The sequence below is a fragment of the Peromyscus maniculatus genome, chromosome 3 (assembly GCF_049852395.1).
Source record: "Peromyscus maniculatus bairdii isolate BWxNUB_F1_BW_parent chromosome 3, HU_Pman_BW_mat_3.1, whole genome shotgun sequence".
Classification (NCBI taxonomy): Eukaryota; Metazoa; Chordata; class Mammalia; order Rodentia; family Cricetidae; genus Peromyscus; species Peromyscus maniculatus.
Window position 1 is genome coordinate 18,303,294 of NC_134854.1, and position 17,314 is coordinate 18,320,607.

At 41.2% G+C, this 17,314-nt stretch overlaps 1 protein-coding gene across 1 annotated transcript in view; it reads left to right on the forward strand.

Annotated features, from left to right (window-relative positions):
* Col28a1 (collagen type XXVIII alpha 1 chain) overlaps positions 1-17,314 on the forward strand; it is a 164,635-nt gene that overhangs the window by 86,270 nt on the left and 61,051 nt on the right. The window contains exons 24-27 of the mRNA XM_006986901.4: positions 1,137-1,205; positions 1,525-1,593; positions 13,493-13,561; positions 16,898-16,966. Coding sequence (XP_006986963.1) covers positions 1,137-1,205; positions 1,525-1,593; positions 13,493-13,561; positions 16,898-16,966 — 276 coding nt within the window. The remainder of the gene's footprint in view (positions 1-1,136; positions 1,206-1,524; positions 1,594-13,492; positions 13,562-16,897; positions 16,967-17,314) is intronic.

A 17,314-nucleotide genomic window follows, 5' to 3' on the forward strand; every position in this document is an offset into this window, starting at 1 on the left:
AGGCAGCTACTGTATTAATGGCTCTCAAACTAAATGGAACTTTCTTGGGGCTTAAACGGCCTGTAGCTTTTATCCTTCCTCAGTCATTCATTGGCAGGAATTAGTATCAATGGAGAGCTGGATTGAGGGCAACATTTTGGGTTGGGATAATCACCATTTGATCTCAGAATTTGCTTGCGTGTAAAGGGAACATGTGAAAGTACCATTTGCATTTCTATTCTTGGAAAACAGAAGTTGGGCTGTTACAAGAGTTCCCACCTAATATAAAATAATAATAAATAATCAATCTAAAGCACAAACATCTCTTTATCAAAGCAAGTGATGTGTACAGACAAAGGCTGTTAGCCATCACAGTAACAAAACGGTGTGGTGTGTTGCAAAAACACCGTTTTAAATATGTGTTTAGTAAGACTGTGAAATTAATACATCTTCTAAAAGATTCTTCAAGTTCTTTTCCGTCCTCTGCTCCCAGTTTACTCTGCTCAGAAATTTCTTGGATTTTTATTTTAATAGCTTGCTGCTGTCAAAAGGACAGTAACCATCCATGTCTGGCCTTGGTATAGGAAGTGAATGGCTGCTAGTTAAAGTCACAGTGCCGGAGATTAGCAGCAATAGTCAGGGGCCCATCACTCTGTAACTTCACCTGTTTGAATCTCCATTTGGGTGATTCAGTACTCTGTAATTTCAACACACAGAACACAGTAGACATAACCCAGTGTGGTGGGCTCTTTGTATTTGAGTCAAATTGATTACCTCTTCTTTTTTTACTCCCCCTACACAGAGCTTCCTAAATTTTCTCATGTTTGTATTTCTCCCTGATTTTTGGTACATTAAGCGTTTGTACATTTTTTAAATTAAAATACCAGCAACAGCTGTTTTCCGATCCCCATGACCCATGTGTCCTATAGAAAACTTTGTAATGGTTCATATGTCCCTTCCTTTCACACCACACATCCAGTGACCTTGAATGAATGGGACATTGAGAAGATCAGGGACTGCTAAATGTGGCAGGTATCCCCCTAAAGTTTCCTTTGCCTTATCAGCTCCATCTTTGTTTTCTTGATGCAGTGTTCAGCCTAAGATCTGCTGGATGTTTCTTACTGTAGTACCATGACTTGGTATTGGGATTTTTGCAGGGTGTCCAGGGTCCTCGAGGACCAGTGGGTGCTCCAGGACTCAAAGGTGATGGCTATCCTGGTGTGGCTGTAAGTGAGGCTGTGTCTTCTTTTTCATATAAATCATTTTAAGTTTATGCATACTAAATATACATATTTGGGCTATAGTATGATAATTTGATACATTTATACAATGTAATGATCACATTTGGCTTAATTAGCATTTTTGTTCCTTTAAACATTTATAATTCCATCGTGTTGGGAACCTTTGAACTCTTATAGTTCCCTATAAACTATACAGTCAGCTGTAGCAATAATGAAACCTTCCTTCCCTTCCTCCTTCCCTCCACTTTTCTGAGCATTACATACTACAAGGATGCTTATTCTCTTTCATACTTCGTCACCTTAGGGACCTCGAGGAATGCCAGGACCCCCTGGACCAATGGGCTTACGTGGCGTGGGAGACACTGGAGCAAAGGTAAGATTTTTAAAGTAGGTAACAATACTAGTTTCTAAAAAAGTATGTACAGGGAACCTTGGTAAATGTGATTCATTTTCATCTGACACACTAGAAGAATAGTGATGTATGAAGTAATTGATGAGTTATTCGCCCTTACCCAGGATTCCCTGGGAAACATGCCCATGAATGTGTTGAATGACTTCATGGTTCTTGAACAGACCCTTTGGTAGCAAGTCTCACATTTCTTTGCTTCTTCCTCTTCTGTACCAAGGTCTGGGTTCTGTTCAGAGCCCTCTTCTCTCCTTTTCATCCTGCTCTTTCCTTAGCTTCTCTCATCCTTTGCTGAAGCTTTATGCCCTGTCTTCATGATGATGGTGTCCAAGTCTCTAGCCTTTCTTCCTTCAGCTTTTTCTCACATATCTAATTTCTTACACATACCTTCATTTAATTTCTTATAGACATCTTTAACCTAATATTCAAACCAGTCCCCTTAATTCTTATCCTGTGTTGTTGTAAAAGGCAGTGCTGTGCAGCTCAAGAACTTAGCCATCCTCAGTCCTTTCCTGTCCATTGTTTTCCTCTAAGTTCTATCCTTGGCCTCGTTCTGACAGTTTTATGTTGAGAATGCACCTGCAGTCTGGATCATTTTCTTCTGCAGCTTCCTTTAGGCAAACCACCACCATGCCTGGGTACCTAGATGGCCTCTTCACTGAGCTTCCCCCTTCCAAATCCGCCCTCTTACAACTTATCAGGTTAGTTGACCTTTTAAAACTGTAAATCAGACAAAATTCCATTCCTGCTTAGAAGTACTCTGGTGACTTCTCTAGCCTTGGAAGGAAACTCGACAACCTTTCCCCAGTCTTTGAGGCCCTTGGGCCATGACATGGCTTCTGCCTGTTTTCCCTTGCCCTGACATCCAGTCACCCCAGGCTGCTGTCCCTTCAACTCTTTCATGCTTTCAGGGTCATGGATCTGGAAGGATGGCCAGATGTTAAGACCTCAGCTAAAGTTTTCCTCCAGATTTCCCTTACAAAACATCACCGCTGCCCTTTGGCATGTGTTTCATGTGCAGACTGGATCATTCTCTGGGATCATTATGCTTATTTATGATCGATGGTGCTCTATGGGTTCCATGAGATGTAACGGTTCCTGGGAACAGGTTCTTGTAGTCTCTGCTAAGCTCCTGACTCCAGCAGTGTTATCACCCAGCTCTAAAATCTACTGAATGAATTGGAAGCGAGTGAATAACCAGGGTTTTTACGGAGAGAAGTTCGTTTTTAACTACTCAACTATTCACTTGGATCTCTCATGCTTCTAGGTCATTGCAGAAAGAGGATACATGTGTTTAATGCTAACTGTTACCTTGTTGTTGTTGTTTCTGCTACAGTAGTGAGCAGTGAGAACGCCTGTGTACCACTCTCCTACGGGGCAGCGGGTCCTCTTTTCTCCTGCCTCACCCAAGGAGAAAAAATGATTAAAGACCCATGGCAATAGCAATGGTCTGTAAGAGGGATTTCCACCTCTGCCCCAGTTGTCATTCTTGGGATAACTGTGAGAATCCCAGCTGAAAGTGACACACAAATGTCGTATGTAGAACTTGAGATTCTCTGACAAGTTCAGGTGGGTTTGACTCAGATCCTTGAAGGAGTCTGAACGTTGTCAACAAACCATACTGTATTCAGATAGTAGGTCACTTTTCTTTAATATATAGCATCTATCAAAACATTAAAATTCAATAAACTAGAAAGATTCAGTATGAAGTATCATTACTTCCTGCTCCAAGTGAAACATTGGTAAACCCTTTTGTTATTATACTAAATATTTCCCTACAGGAAGCAGAAGCTTATTTCTGTTTAAAATAAGATATGAAATAAAATATGTTAAATATATACTTGGCTGTGTTTGTGTTGCAATGGAAGCATATGGCCATTTATATTTTCAAAGAGTAGCTGGTTATGAATATTTATATAAGTATTATTATATTAAGTTATTATGTTACTGCTTCATATTTTGTATTAATAACAACACAGATAAAGAACACCTAAAATTTAATCCTTGCGAGTATTCTTCTCTGTCAGATTATTTAATATTCAGACTAAGGTATTTTCTGGATGATTTTGTGTGTCACATTCCTGCAAAAATCCCCTGTACTTTCACATATTTCATTATTTTTGGCAAAAATACCAAGAAAGTATTCTTACGTGCAAAATTTTATCTTACCTTTTTGATTTTAGAAGTAACACGTGTGTTTCTAGAACTGTGAGTGAACTCATCTTGGCCTCCAACTCGATTCCAGCGGGGGGGGGGGGGGGGGGGCCCCGCGAACCAGGATCTACCTGCTTCTGTTCATCTCTGCCTCCCACTGCCCAGTCTTTGCTCTCTCTATGTTGTCTTCTGTTTCTTCCTGTGCAGCGTGTGTTTGCCACAAGAACTCCAGCTCCAAAGGAGATATTAGGAGCATGAGCTAGTCTTAGACTCAAAGAAAGTTTTCAACCATGGCTTTGAAAATAAAGAAAATTCCGGAAACAAACACTAGCTTTTAAATAACTTTCGAAACCATCTCTCCTTTTGAATAGAGACCCTAAGTATCCATCTGGCCTTCCTTTCTAAAGAAGACTATGGAAGCACACATATGCACAAACATGTACACAGACATAAATGAAGAAAGTAAGGGAAATATTTTGAAAAAGCTGACTTACAGTTAACTTTATCCTTCCCATAAAGTAGAGATCAAATCAGCAAAATTGTCAATGACAGACATCAAAAACCTAGTACCCAAATATGTTATAAATCTTTCTGTTACTGTGAGTTAAAATGCCAGAGAAACTGTAAGTATCTAGAGGGGTGTGTTTGTGTGTGTGTGTGTGTGTGTGTGTGTGTGTGTGTGTGTGTCCACATTTATATCCTGGTATGTTTTTCATTTAAACTCTGTGTAGTCACCTTAAAACGTTAGCCTTAAGGCATGAACTTGCAAAACAAATGTGTTTTGAAATGAGGAAACTATTAAGGCTGATGATTAATTTATGATGGTTTATGTGATATTTAGTTAAGGTCACATATGTTTAGCATATGACACAAACATTAGAATCAAAGCTTCTATGTTTTAAAACATATAAAAAGCAATGCCTGGCATCTAGCACCTTGTGGAACTCTGGTTTCCCCTAGCGGAAAATGTTTATAGACCATCAAATTTTGGCAAGAATTTCTGAGCTATTTCAAAAAATTCCTATAAAAATTTTCAAGGACAACAGTCAATGTAGGTTTGAAAGTCCACCTGGAAAACACGCTGGGAAAGGACCGGAGCGTTTGGCCTCTTGCTGAGTACAAAGAGCTCCTGCTGTGTCCTGATGTCTACACTCACAGGGGTGGAAGTCATCCTCAGAGACCCTGCCCACTCCTGCCCGTGTCACTCCACTGGAGCCCTGAGAATAAAGGGGATCCTTATGATTTGAAGACAACTTTGAGACACTCTCAGCTTCCTTTTAGGGGCTGCAGCTAAGTCACCGCTCTTCAGACTTTACCTGAAAAGTCCCAAAGGGGCCTGCGGCTGAGAGAGAGCTGACCCTCAGATAAGCCCCAGTCCCGGAGTTTGTTTCTGGCCTTGGTGAAACAGAATACTGGGGTGGCCCTCTGAGCCCCTCAAGGACAAATTCATCTTGCCAGGTCCTCTTCATTCTGTTAAAGCCAAAGTCTCACCCAAACCTGTGGAATGGTTTCATATAGACCGATCCTCCAAGCTAACCTGGATTTGGGGGCATTCAAAGGGCATTCAGAAAGCTACCAAGTGGTTGAAATAACATGTGGACAGAAGGATTATTGGGTTGTTATTGTTCTTCGAATTATGATAATGGTTATAATTAGTATTTATTACCTAAATATTTCTAGAATATTGTGTTTTAACCATTTTCCCTATTTTTACAGAATTTGAGGAAATTGATGAGCAGAGGTTGAACAACTTGCCTCTTGGCAATGTAAACATAGCAGAGCATGGATGTTGTGTGTTAAGAGGGAAACTGTGAATCTGATGAGTGACAGACTGAGAGGAGGACTCAGTTAGAAAAGACAGAAGGGCTTTCCAGCCCCACCCCCACCCCGTGCTCAGTCTCCACTGCTGTCCATTTCCTAATCACCTTGTGCCGTTTGCGTGCAGTTGGATTGCTCTTCTTTCTATCCTAACTTTTCCATTATCAAAACCTAGATTGTGTAAACTGTAAAGAGAAACACAAACCAAAAAGAGTTAAACGTTTTCCCCAAGCCTTAAATATTGAGTATTGTAAATACATCCTTTATTTGACAAAAGTGGCCCATAGTAATAAATTAAAATGCAAGTCTATGTGAAATTCCACTGAGTATCATTATTCTAAAAATGTTCCCAGAGTCTGAATTGCTTCTCTGTTCTCTGCAATGGTTCACATATGTGTATGCTACCACCAAGTCTTAGCAGAATAGAGGACCAATTCACACAGAGATGCATTAGGAATCTGGGGCTTCCATCAGCAGATGTGGACTGGACAAGGAACTCCATTTTGAACAGGCCAGACAAGAAGGGCCAGTCAAGGATGCAGGATTTGGGATAATGATATTAAAGATTCATGATTCCAAAGTGGACTAGAAACCCACTTCTCCCTAGTAGTCCCCAAATTTGGAGGAGGCAGGGAAGTGGGGGTGAGTCTGGGAGGGGTTGGAGGCTGCATATGATCAAAATACATGCTCATGAAATTTTCAAAGAATTAATAAAATTATATTTTAAAATGCTAAGGAATGGGCCATAAGCTCAAAGCAGGAATAATTAAAGCCAGAAACGTGAAGTTTGAAGGGTAGGGAGTTTGACCTGTAGGTTTCTGAAAATGTCAAATTCAGGACCTGAGAAATCTGATGAGGTAACTTTTCAAGGCAATTCCTTGAATCCTTGAAAGCTGAGCTGACTCCAGGCTGCCTACTACTTTAAATACTGCTTTCTTCTCTGTCTGCTGTTTTCGGGGGGCTACATTCCTCTTTCCTGGAGTGTACACATCACCGTAACCCTGAAGACACTAAACCCTGAGCATTCACTACCCACATTGCCATCTCCATATTTTGTGTTTTTAGCAATGCAGACTGTAGAAACTTCCTCTGACGAAGAGGCATGGTGAATGTAGATAGCAGAGAGCCTCTTCTTCTCTTATTAGGGGCAACATTGATGTCCTTACTTGCATGATTTTGAACTCTGACTAAGAAAGACTTTCCCTTTCCAGTGAGATTCTTAACACCAGGCCATCATATGCTCAGTTTCAATGAGCTGATTTTGAGAAAAAAAAAAAAAAGAAATTACCAACAAGCCTCAAAGTTCTTTAGCAAGCATTAACGTTAGCAGAAACTAGGATGCAAGTGTTTGAGGGCGGATAGCAGCGGTAGAGGAGTTGAAATTTGAAGCTGGAAGACAGCGGAAAGGAAGCGTGACGGCAGCTTGAGAAGCTGTACTTCCTGGAGCCTTCCCAACTGTTCCTGTATTCCCATAGTGATCATGCTGGTAGCTGTCACTGTTTTCCTGGTTGCACAATGGCCATCAGTGAGGAGTGACAGATGGATAGGACAAGCGTTAGTCAGCCAATCGTTCATGACCCTTATCTAGGTGTCTGTATAAGGCCTCTAAAATTTCCACTGACACTCGGACAACATGCGAGTGTGGTACTCATGAGTTATTAACCCACGGCATCTGACGACATCATTCACAGTGCTTATGTTGGTGGAAGCTGAAGACATTGTAGTCACAGTTTAATTTTATTCAGAACCTGGAAAGAGAGAAACATTTAATGGCTTTAATTTCTTTGACTTCCCCCTTATTTTTAAAATTCAACCTTTTTTGGCTTCATCATTTAGTGAATCTTTAGAGTATCATTCCTTGAATAATTCTTAAGACTGATGTTTTCCACAGTGAATTCAATTTAGTTTTTTGATATCTCCAAACTAGAAAAGCATGAAACCACTGGATGAACAACTGTAAGTTGGTTTTATCATCCTCTCAAAGAATGTCAGGGCCTTCATTGGCGTAAACAAAAGAAGAGAAGATAAGTAAAGCGTTATTACTATATATGCATGTGCAAGTCAGTCTAGTAGGTTAATTATTGTCTGAAGTATTTTATTTAAGTCTTACAAAACATAGGAAGCACCACAATCTGCCATTTTTTTCATCATTATTGCTGTCCCAGACCCTTTGCCATTTGTCAGTTCCATGATCCCCGAGAGCTGGCCTCCTCATCTGTGCTTTGTATGACATCTGCTTCCCAGGGTCCCTCTGATAGATGCATGAAGCGATGGACATAAGGCGTTTAATCCAACAGCATTCTAATTAGCAGCCTTCATAACATGTATCACTCCACGAAATCAGGTACACTGTAGGCTGGATGAAAAGATACAAAGGACTTGTCTAGATAGGTGATCTGGACTAGATCACTGCAAAGTTTGGAGTAACCCCAGAATCAAGGAACAGCAATGAAGGGGGGCAGGCGATAGAGCAGGAAGCCTTAGCCAGCTGGGCACTCGTGCAGGTGGCGTGGGTATTTTATTACCCATGAGACTTTTTATAACTCAGGATATTTTTTTCTCAGAAATATGACTGACCTGGTTGTAGGAAAAAGACTTTCAGAGCCACAGAGCTGTGGTCTCTGCATTAAATAGCAGCTGAAAGAAAGATTCTGGGGACGGCTGCCCTTTTATAGCTGTTTTTAGGAGACATAAAATGGGAAAATGGGCTCTGAGAGTTACACCTGGCTTTGGATTTCACCAAGCTCCATAGGTGTGGACATGCCATTTGTCCCCTGAAGCCTCAGTTTCCTTATTTATCAAATGGAATAAGTTGATGTTCATAAGATTGCTAAGATAGTGACTGAAATTATTTGCTGCATAATAAACTTCATAAGTGTTTATTATTACTCACAATAAGATTTCTATTATAAGCTACAGCAAAAATTTGCTGATATGAGGAAAACTTGCATGTGCGAGTAGCTGGCGATTCTCTAGTCCTTTCTTTTGTGAAAAAATAGGAGTCTTATTGTATGCTTACTACCGTCATTTTTAAGAACTTGCTTGTTTTTAAAGGAGTCAAAATTAACTGCTCTGTAAGGTTATGGTAGCTAAAACCCTTGCTAGATCATCCATTCACAGGAACAAGTGTGTAGATCATTCATTCTCTGGACCAAGTGTGTAGATCATTCATTCTCTGGACCAAGTGTGTAGTCAGTCCTAGACCAGCTATTTCCAGTGAAAAGGAAGGAGGCGTCTCCCATCTCGAGTCCCTTTGTGGGCACTGAGAAGCAGGAGGTCTTCTCAACAGCTCTTTCCTTGAGGGAGTAAAAGCAGATGATTGTAGAGTTTGGGCTGTGGGGTTACAGAGTGAGTGACATGGGTACAAATAGAAACTCGAGAAGTTGCTGTCTTGCTCATTGTCTCCTGGTACAAGGGCTCCCTCTGCAGGCTCTAACACCCTCCAATGCTACATGGCCAGCTAAATCCATTATCAGAGAGCGGCACTCACTCTACTGACAATGAGCCCTCATAACAGAAATGCCATAGACAAGCACACTGGTTCTCAGCGTCTTCTGTGTCGTGGCAGACGCAGTGGTGTTGACTGTGACATGAGACTCAATCAGTCCTCTGTCTTCCATGCCCCAGCTGTCCAGGTTTAACAGGGACCCTTGGCCCAAGGGACAAGAGACATAACACATTTATGATGTATTTTCTCTGTCATGGTGAGATGCGATTTCTCTCTATTTACAGCTCATCAAATTTCTGATGTTGTTGTCTATAGAAAGCATATTGCACACACATGTGTGTGCTCACATGTACATGTTTTAATATGATCTGTACTAGTTGAGAAGACACTTTTAACCAAAACCACAAGGAAAATACCATGAGTGGCGTGTCAATTTTTTTCTTCAACGAATGAGATTAAGAAAAAAAAAACCCTATGGCTTCATTTACAGCCCCCTTTTTAAAAAAATTATATGACATTTGGTACATATCAAGAATGCATGAAATGTGCAAATTTTATCCGTGATGCTCATTATCTACCCATGTACCTCTCCCCTTTGGCCAGTTTCTTAAAAAACATCATTTAAATTATGTATTCTTTTCCTACAACACTACGAAATACCGACTCATGGTCAATGGTGAGATTTTTATTGGATATTGTTCACGAATTGAAGCAAATGTTATTAAAACCATTTAGTGTAAACATTAAGGAAGTCACATGACACAAGCGTTCAACATACTGATTACACTTCAGTTCCCAGCACGCAGTCTGTCTTGTTTCTGCTGTATTCCTTCTTCTCTCTCCACTGCCTTTCTCTGAAAGAATCCCCAGACAGCATCCACATAAAGATTTGATATTTATCTCTCAAATAAAAGAAGTTCCTTTCAAAACATAGCTGCCAAACTACTGTAAAACCTAACCACACCAACAATTTCTTACTATAGCAAATATCTAGTGTTCAAATTTTCCAGTTTGCCTCATGATTTTTTTATTATTGTTTTGTTCAAGTAAGTTGGGTCTGAATGATGCCCACACTGTTGTAGGGTGTTATTTTAAGGTATGTTACTTTTGTTTATGTCGCATTTGTTTAACTCTGTGAAGCTGTGTTACTGTGTCTGTCTAAAACACCCAATAGTCTAATCAAGAACTGAATGGCCAATAGCAAGGCAGGAGAAAGGGTAGGTGGAGCTGGCAGGCAGAGAGTATAAATAGAAGGAGCAATCTGGGAAAAGGGAGTGAAGATCTAGGAGCCAGGGAGGAGGAGGACTCCAGGGGCTGGCCACCCAGCTACACAGCAAGCCACCACGGAGTAAGAGTAAGATTTACAGAAGAGAACAGGAAAATCCCAGAGGCTAAAGGCACATGGGATAATTTAAGTTAAGAAAAAGTGGCTAGAAACTAAGCCAAGCTAAGGCTGGACATTATAATTAAGAATAAGACTTCATGTGTGATTTATTTAGGAGCTGGGTGGCGGCTCCCCCCAGGAAAACAGCAAAAACAACCAGCACCACACACTGCATTTGATTGAGGGACCTCTCACCTCTCTTGAAATCAGTTTATTCCTCAATCCCCACACCCAACCCACGCCGGCAGTGTGTCCTTGTACTTCCTTCAGGAGTATGTTGTTTGTTCTTGAGGATTTTGCTCATGCTATCCTTTATCCTCAGGGTGGTGGTTCATGTGTTTTTCTTCCTGTTTTTATAAACAGGCAGACCTAGCCACCTATTCAAACTGGAGCCAGGTTCAATTTTTCTCAGCCACGTCATTCACAGCTCAGGTGGTGCGTTCCACAGAGGAGGCACATCATGTCCAGCTACATCATGATTAATCTGTCTACCATAGCCTGGGACGATAGAGATGCTCAGCAACCCAGGAAAGGAAGTCATCAATCACATCTGTTTGACAACATATTTAGTGATTCCAAGTAAAACCTGTATAGCAATATTTGCTGGCGCTCTCTTTTGTTGGAGAGTATTAAAACCCTGACAGATATGAACTTCATATCTCTTAAGAAGCAGCAGAGAGGTAGATTAGTCAGGTATAGCTGGAGGCCCTCACACGATACAGACACTTGCTTTTCGGGTGTTTCAGAGGTTCTCAAGAAAGGAGAGATTATAGAAATGTGTCGGACACAGAGTATTCATGTTCCCTGCTTCAAGCCCTTTGTGAGAGACTGATCCTTAGAGCTGGGAGGAATTTGAAGTCACTCAGGGCTGGCAGTCAGTAGAGAGAGGTATTGAAGAGATAATTAGTACTGAGAGCCTCAAAGGCACACTAGTACTAGATGGCAGAGATGGAACTGTGTCGTGTGGACTTTTTCTGAGGAAACTTAACAAATGTCTAATCATCCCAGCAAGAGCATGATGACAGAAATAAAGAAATTATTCCACTCAAGTGCAGCTTGGAGCACCAATGAATTTAATAGGGATCAAACTTTCAGAATTGTGAATGAAGAGTTATTTACATGAGCTTGGGCAACTTGTGGATGACTACACCACTGAAGAAAAAAAATATCTTTCTCTCAGCCTCTATGGCATGGACTGCCTGTAAATCCTTTGAAAAGATGGTGAGAAATGAGCCGGTAAAAAAGTGAGCTGTAGAGTTACCCAGATTATTTTAATTATATCTTGAAACATTGTAGAAAGATAAACATCTGGGGACATATAGATCCAAAGCCTGATTCTAAATCTTCTTTAAAACAAAAACTTAAAACAGTTAAATTTTATACATAGGATATTTTGCCTGCATGTAAGCTTGTGCACCGTATGTCTGCCTGGTGCTTCCAGACGCCAGTAGAGGGTGTCAGATGCCCTGGAACAGAAGTTGCAGACAGTTGTGAACTATCATGTGGGTGCTGGGAACGAAACCTGGGACCTCTGGAAGACTAACTTGTGCTCTTACTGCTGAAACATCTCTCTGGCCCCTCCTCTTTTCTTGTTCATGACTTCACAGAAGCATGTCTCTTCACAGGAGTCCTCCACTCGGGGGCACACTCCAGTGATTTTTTTGCAGTAAAGTTTAGTTTACAGCTGTCTTCACAGATCAGTTTTAGAACATTTCCTTACCCCATAGGATCCCTCATGCTTATTTATGATCAATTCATGTTTTTAATCCTGGCCTCAAGCAAATACTCGTATATTTCTGTTTCTGTAGATTTATTTTCTTCTGGATATTCAATAATTGGAATCATACAGTATGCCAGTATCTGTCATTAAGAGCAATGTTTTTGAGGTGTGTTCATATTATTGCATGAATGCAGTTTGTTTCTTGCAGGATTTTGTCTACTCCTTCCCCAGATGATGGACATTGTGTTCTTTCTGGTTTTGAGCTATAATGAATAATTCTGCTAAGGACTCATGTTTGTGGGACTTTGGGTGTAATGCTCTTATTTTCCTTGAATATATGCTTAGCAATGAAATCACTGGTGCAGGTGGTACATATATGTTGGGGTTTTAGAGAAAGTGCCAGGCTGTTTGCCCAAGAGGCTATAATAGCTGGTCAGAGGGTTACTGCTTCTCCACTTCTGCCCAGCCTCTTGTGCCAGTCCCTGGGCAGACTTGCAGAGCTTTAGTTGTATCCTCTTTAATTAAAACAGGTGTGTAGTGAACTGACATTTACCAAGTGACATTTATCCTGTGCTAGGCCTTCTGAATCACTCTCTCATTTCACTCCATCCTTATCAAGTGTAGATATTATCTTCCACATATCTGGTGAATTTACTGAAATTCAGAAGAATTAGGTAAAGGAGTCAGCATGGTAATAGAGGATTGTTTGAGCATTAAATGATATCAACCCTGAACATTCCTTACATTATCTTAGCATAGAGAAATTGACAAATAAAGAGGGTTTTATTTGTGTCTTCTTAACAATGCCATCTCAGGAAGATCTTAAAGTGTCACGCCTTGTAGAAACAGCAAGATCTTTATAGAATGTAGCCTGTGCTCATAATCACTCTTGTGGTCCAAGCACCACAGAGTCAACCCCCAAGTCAAATAGCATTATTTTAGTTGAGGAAATGATAGGGGCAGCTCATTCAGGATGTGGTTAGGAGCTCTTTGTGGCCACTTTTTATCCTTCAATTTTCTTTCCTCCTCTGTTAAAATAAAAGCAGTAATTACTTTTCCAAATTCTAGAGAAGCAAGTTCTGAAAGAAGCACATGTTAATGCTGCCAAGAAGTTAATTAACTGATTGATTTGCAATGGAACCCTTTATCAGGAAAGAGTATATAAGTGACGAGAAGAGAGTCAAGAGAGCACACAATGTCAAACCAACAAACTCATTTAGGTGAAATGGGCTCAATGAATTTCTTAGGAAAATTCAAAGGACATTAAAAATATATATTCAACATGAAAAGCTATGTAAGTTTTTTTTAAATTGGTAACATGTCATTAATTATATCTTTTCAGGGAGAGCCAGGGGTCAGAGGTCCTCCAGGCCCTTCTGGGCCTCGGGGCATTGGAACTCAAGGACCGAAGGTAAGTCCTCAGGTTTCTGATGTGTGTGAGCATCAGGTGCCAGTTGGAACATCCCTAGTTGGAAAATCCTGACTAAAAAATGCTCCAAATTCAGAAACTTTTGAGCACAGCTTGACTACAAATGTCGAGTCCATAGCTGACTCCATGTAATGAGTGACCGCCAAAATCCTGCTGCCTTCAGGCTTCTGTAGAAGGTGTCTGTGAAACATTTTGTGTTTAGATATGGATTCTATCATTATACACAAACATTATTCCAAATGGTGTAGAAATCAGTTCTGAGACACTTGTCACCACAAGCATTTCTGAGACGGGACAACCAAGCTTTAACACCAGCCCACTGCACAGCGCCTTCATAGGAAGAAGCCTTAATTTTGTTGTTGTCTTAGGTTTTTTCTGGATTATTGATGAAATCTTCTTTGTTCATGTCATGTGACCTGTGGTATCTTTAAAACATTTGCCTCCCTTACAAAATCAGAAGGGCAACTTTGTAGCTGGAAGTTTTCCTGTGTCCCACCCAGCCCTCAGGTCCCACAGCCACTTATAAAATAATCACTCAGAGGCTTATATTAATTACCAACTGTATGGCCTATGGCAGGCTTGGCTTCTTGCTAGCTAGCTCTTTCATCTGAAATTAACCCATTTCTATTCATCTGTTTTGCCACATGGCCATGGCATTACTGGTCTGCGGGCATCTTGTTGCTCCTTGGGCAGCTGGCTCCTGTGTCTCTTCGACTCTCCTTTCTCCTCTCTCTCCAGTTCGAATGTACCGCCTAACCTTATTCTGCCTCACCGTTGGCCAAACAGCTTTATTTATCAACTGATCAGAGCAACACATATTCACAGCATGAAGAAAGATATCTCACAAAGTACAGAAAGATACTCCACAGCACAACTTCTCTCAGCATAGTTGAGAGAACTAAAGTTGCAAAGTGTTCTAAATATTTCCAGGTTTTCCAGAAGCTGTGTTATCTTATCAAGAAGCAAACACTAACTGGACATGGTGCTATACACCTCTCTCTAGTCCCAGCACTTGGGAGGTAGAGGCAGGAGGATTGCAAATTCAAGGTCTACATGTGCTACATATCAAACTTGAGTCCATCCTGAGTTACATATAGATAAGAAAAAAATTGCATCTTCGTTTGGCCAGATGTTTTTAGGTAGCCTTTTAACAAGTCACTGGCTAATGTATTCACTGTATAGCATATCTCCAGCCACTGTGTCAGAACTTGGTGCAAAGATCAACCTTCATGCTCCCCATAGAAGGTTGAGAGCAGCTTCTTTCAGTGTCTGTTTTCTTTATTTCTATGTATCACTCACTCATCTCCTCTAGCTTGATACTTACCAATTCTTTAATTCTTTTAATCCAATGTTTCTCACTGAGGGGGATTTTTTTCTCCTCTCCAGAGCTGTTAGTAGGGGCACTTAAACAAGATCACAACTGGAGACATTTTGAACTGTCTCAACTGAAGATGATACTGTCATTTACTGGATAGAGTTCAGGAGTGCTGTTAAACAACCCCGATGAACAGGACGACTTCCCCATACTTATCTTGACCAAAATGTCAGTAGTGCCGAGTTTGAGACACTCTTCATATTGTTCATACATTTATTTGAGAAATGTATTTTTTATTTGTTCAAACAGTGAAGCGAGGAAGTTTACAACATGTTCGTGGCTAAACCAGTGTCAGTGAGCCACACACCACGAGTCCAGGTTTTAAACAGGTCTAGTCACACCCAAACATCATGAGAATTTAAACCCCATCATTAGAGAGGAGGGAGGACAGAATTCTTGATCCAAGAGTTTGGTTGAGGATCCCAGCCTCACCAGGAGTCTTAGTTTATTCCTTTTTCTTCCTAGAGTTTCATCTGGAAGAAGGCTAGTTTAGAAAAATCATGGGTCACTGTACATGCATGAAGACTCCCCTAAGATGACAAAGTCACCATGGGGGGGGGTTGGATCCATTTTTTCTTCATTGTGTCAATTTAGAAAAATATCTTAAACAGAAGTAGAAACGTATATACAGTATAGCAAAAATAACCTTGAATTTGTGTCAATATACAAGAATCCATACCAATGTAAGTTGTTTAAAACTGATCCTTTTCCATCCTATCATATCTATCCTCTTTCTTTTCTGATCCCTGAATCAAACCTCTTTTGTTCAGCCCCCATGCTATAACAACTTGTAACCAATCCCCCTACGTGATGGCAAACATTCATAACCCTGAGAAAGAAAAACCATCCACCCCACCTATTGGGAAAGTGGGCCTCGTATTCTTGCCCTTGTCCTCAATGAACAAAATTGGTTTGAGAGGACAGCTGTATGCTGCACGAGATTTTACTCTAGCGCTCGCCTGCACTGGGCTTGGGAGGGTAGCGACACACAGGGCAAATGTGAAAGGCGGTGGGACCGAAACCCGCTTTAGTGCCCATGGGCTGCCCAGAAAGGCAATGCCAGTGCAAGCCGAGAGGAACCAATCTGGGAGGGCAGCAGAGTGGCGGTGCTTGGCTTCGTGTTCGGTGCCAGATCATAAAGGAGGTCAAATGATTACTGTTTACTATGAGTAAAATCTGTATACAAGTATCACAATAAGGGATGGGACTCTGAGCTAGGTGGCCAGCTGCTTCCTCTTTCCAACAGGGCCCGTCTTATCTTTGGGTCAAGTCTCCCAATGAAAACTCCGCCTCTTGGACCAAAACACTCCTTTCAATTGGTTAGCTGACTGGTGACAGGATTCCTGTAACATGAACTCACAGATTTTTGCCAGCTCTTGAGTCCCAGCGATTGTCCTGCTTCTGCATCCCCAGTTCTGAGATTACAAGTACCATGCCTTGCTTTTTCATGGCGGGTGCTGGGAATCAAACTCAGATGCTCTTGCTTACAATGGCAAGCACTTTATGAACTGAGCCATTTGCCAGCCCTCCCATTGACTCTAATGGTATTCCCAGTGAACTGGCATTCCATATTAAAAGGGAGCAGCATGTTCTAGACTTCACAGAGTCTGGCATTTGTGGTCTTTGAATTCGGTGTGGGCAGCCTGGAGTGGGGGCATCTAGATTTGCCAAGCAGAAGTCCCTGGCCTCTCCTCCTGCTTCCTTCAAGCTATTCTTCCTTGCCTCTTTACCTACATTTGGGTTATATGTAAAAGTTTATAAACAATTCAAATAGCCTAAGAATGTTTAGAACAACATAGCTTTAAATGAAATAGGAACTATTTTATGGCAAGAGGATCCTAATCAGCTTAAGTAAGAATGAAGCCACGAGCAGTGATATGTCCATTTCTTCCTCTCCTTTCCTTTCTAAAGTTTGTTGTCAATTTCTGTCTCTCTCTTCACAGGGTGATATTGGGCAAAAAGGCCTGCCTGGCCCGCCTGGTCCCCCTGGTTATGGATCACAAGGAATTAAAGTAAGTGAATCTGATTGTACGGGAATCCTCTCTCAAGTCAGTAGGGCAATGAGAAGAACATGTGGCTTCATTACAAAACACAGATTTAGTGAGAGTGTCACAGTTAAAATGCATCCAGGATTTAGAGACAGCATCCAGAAGTGTGGAAATGGTACAAGTGCAGTCTTTTTGTTAACACTAACCATGACACACATTGCTTGGTGAAGCAGCGGATGGCTCAGTGGTTTGAGAATCTTTGGAATCTCTCCCAACAGGATGCTCTCTATCTCCCTGGAAGCTCTTTCACCTGCTTCAGCTGAGGGCTCTCTTTACAGCCCAAGGGGGAGGACACGGGGGAGGTGGGGCATT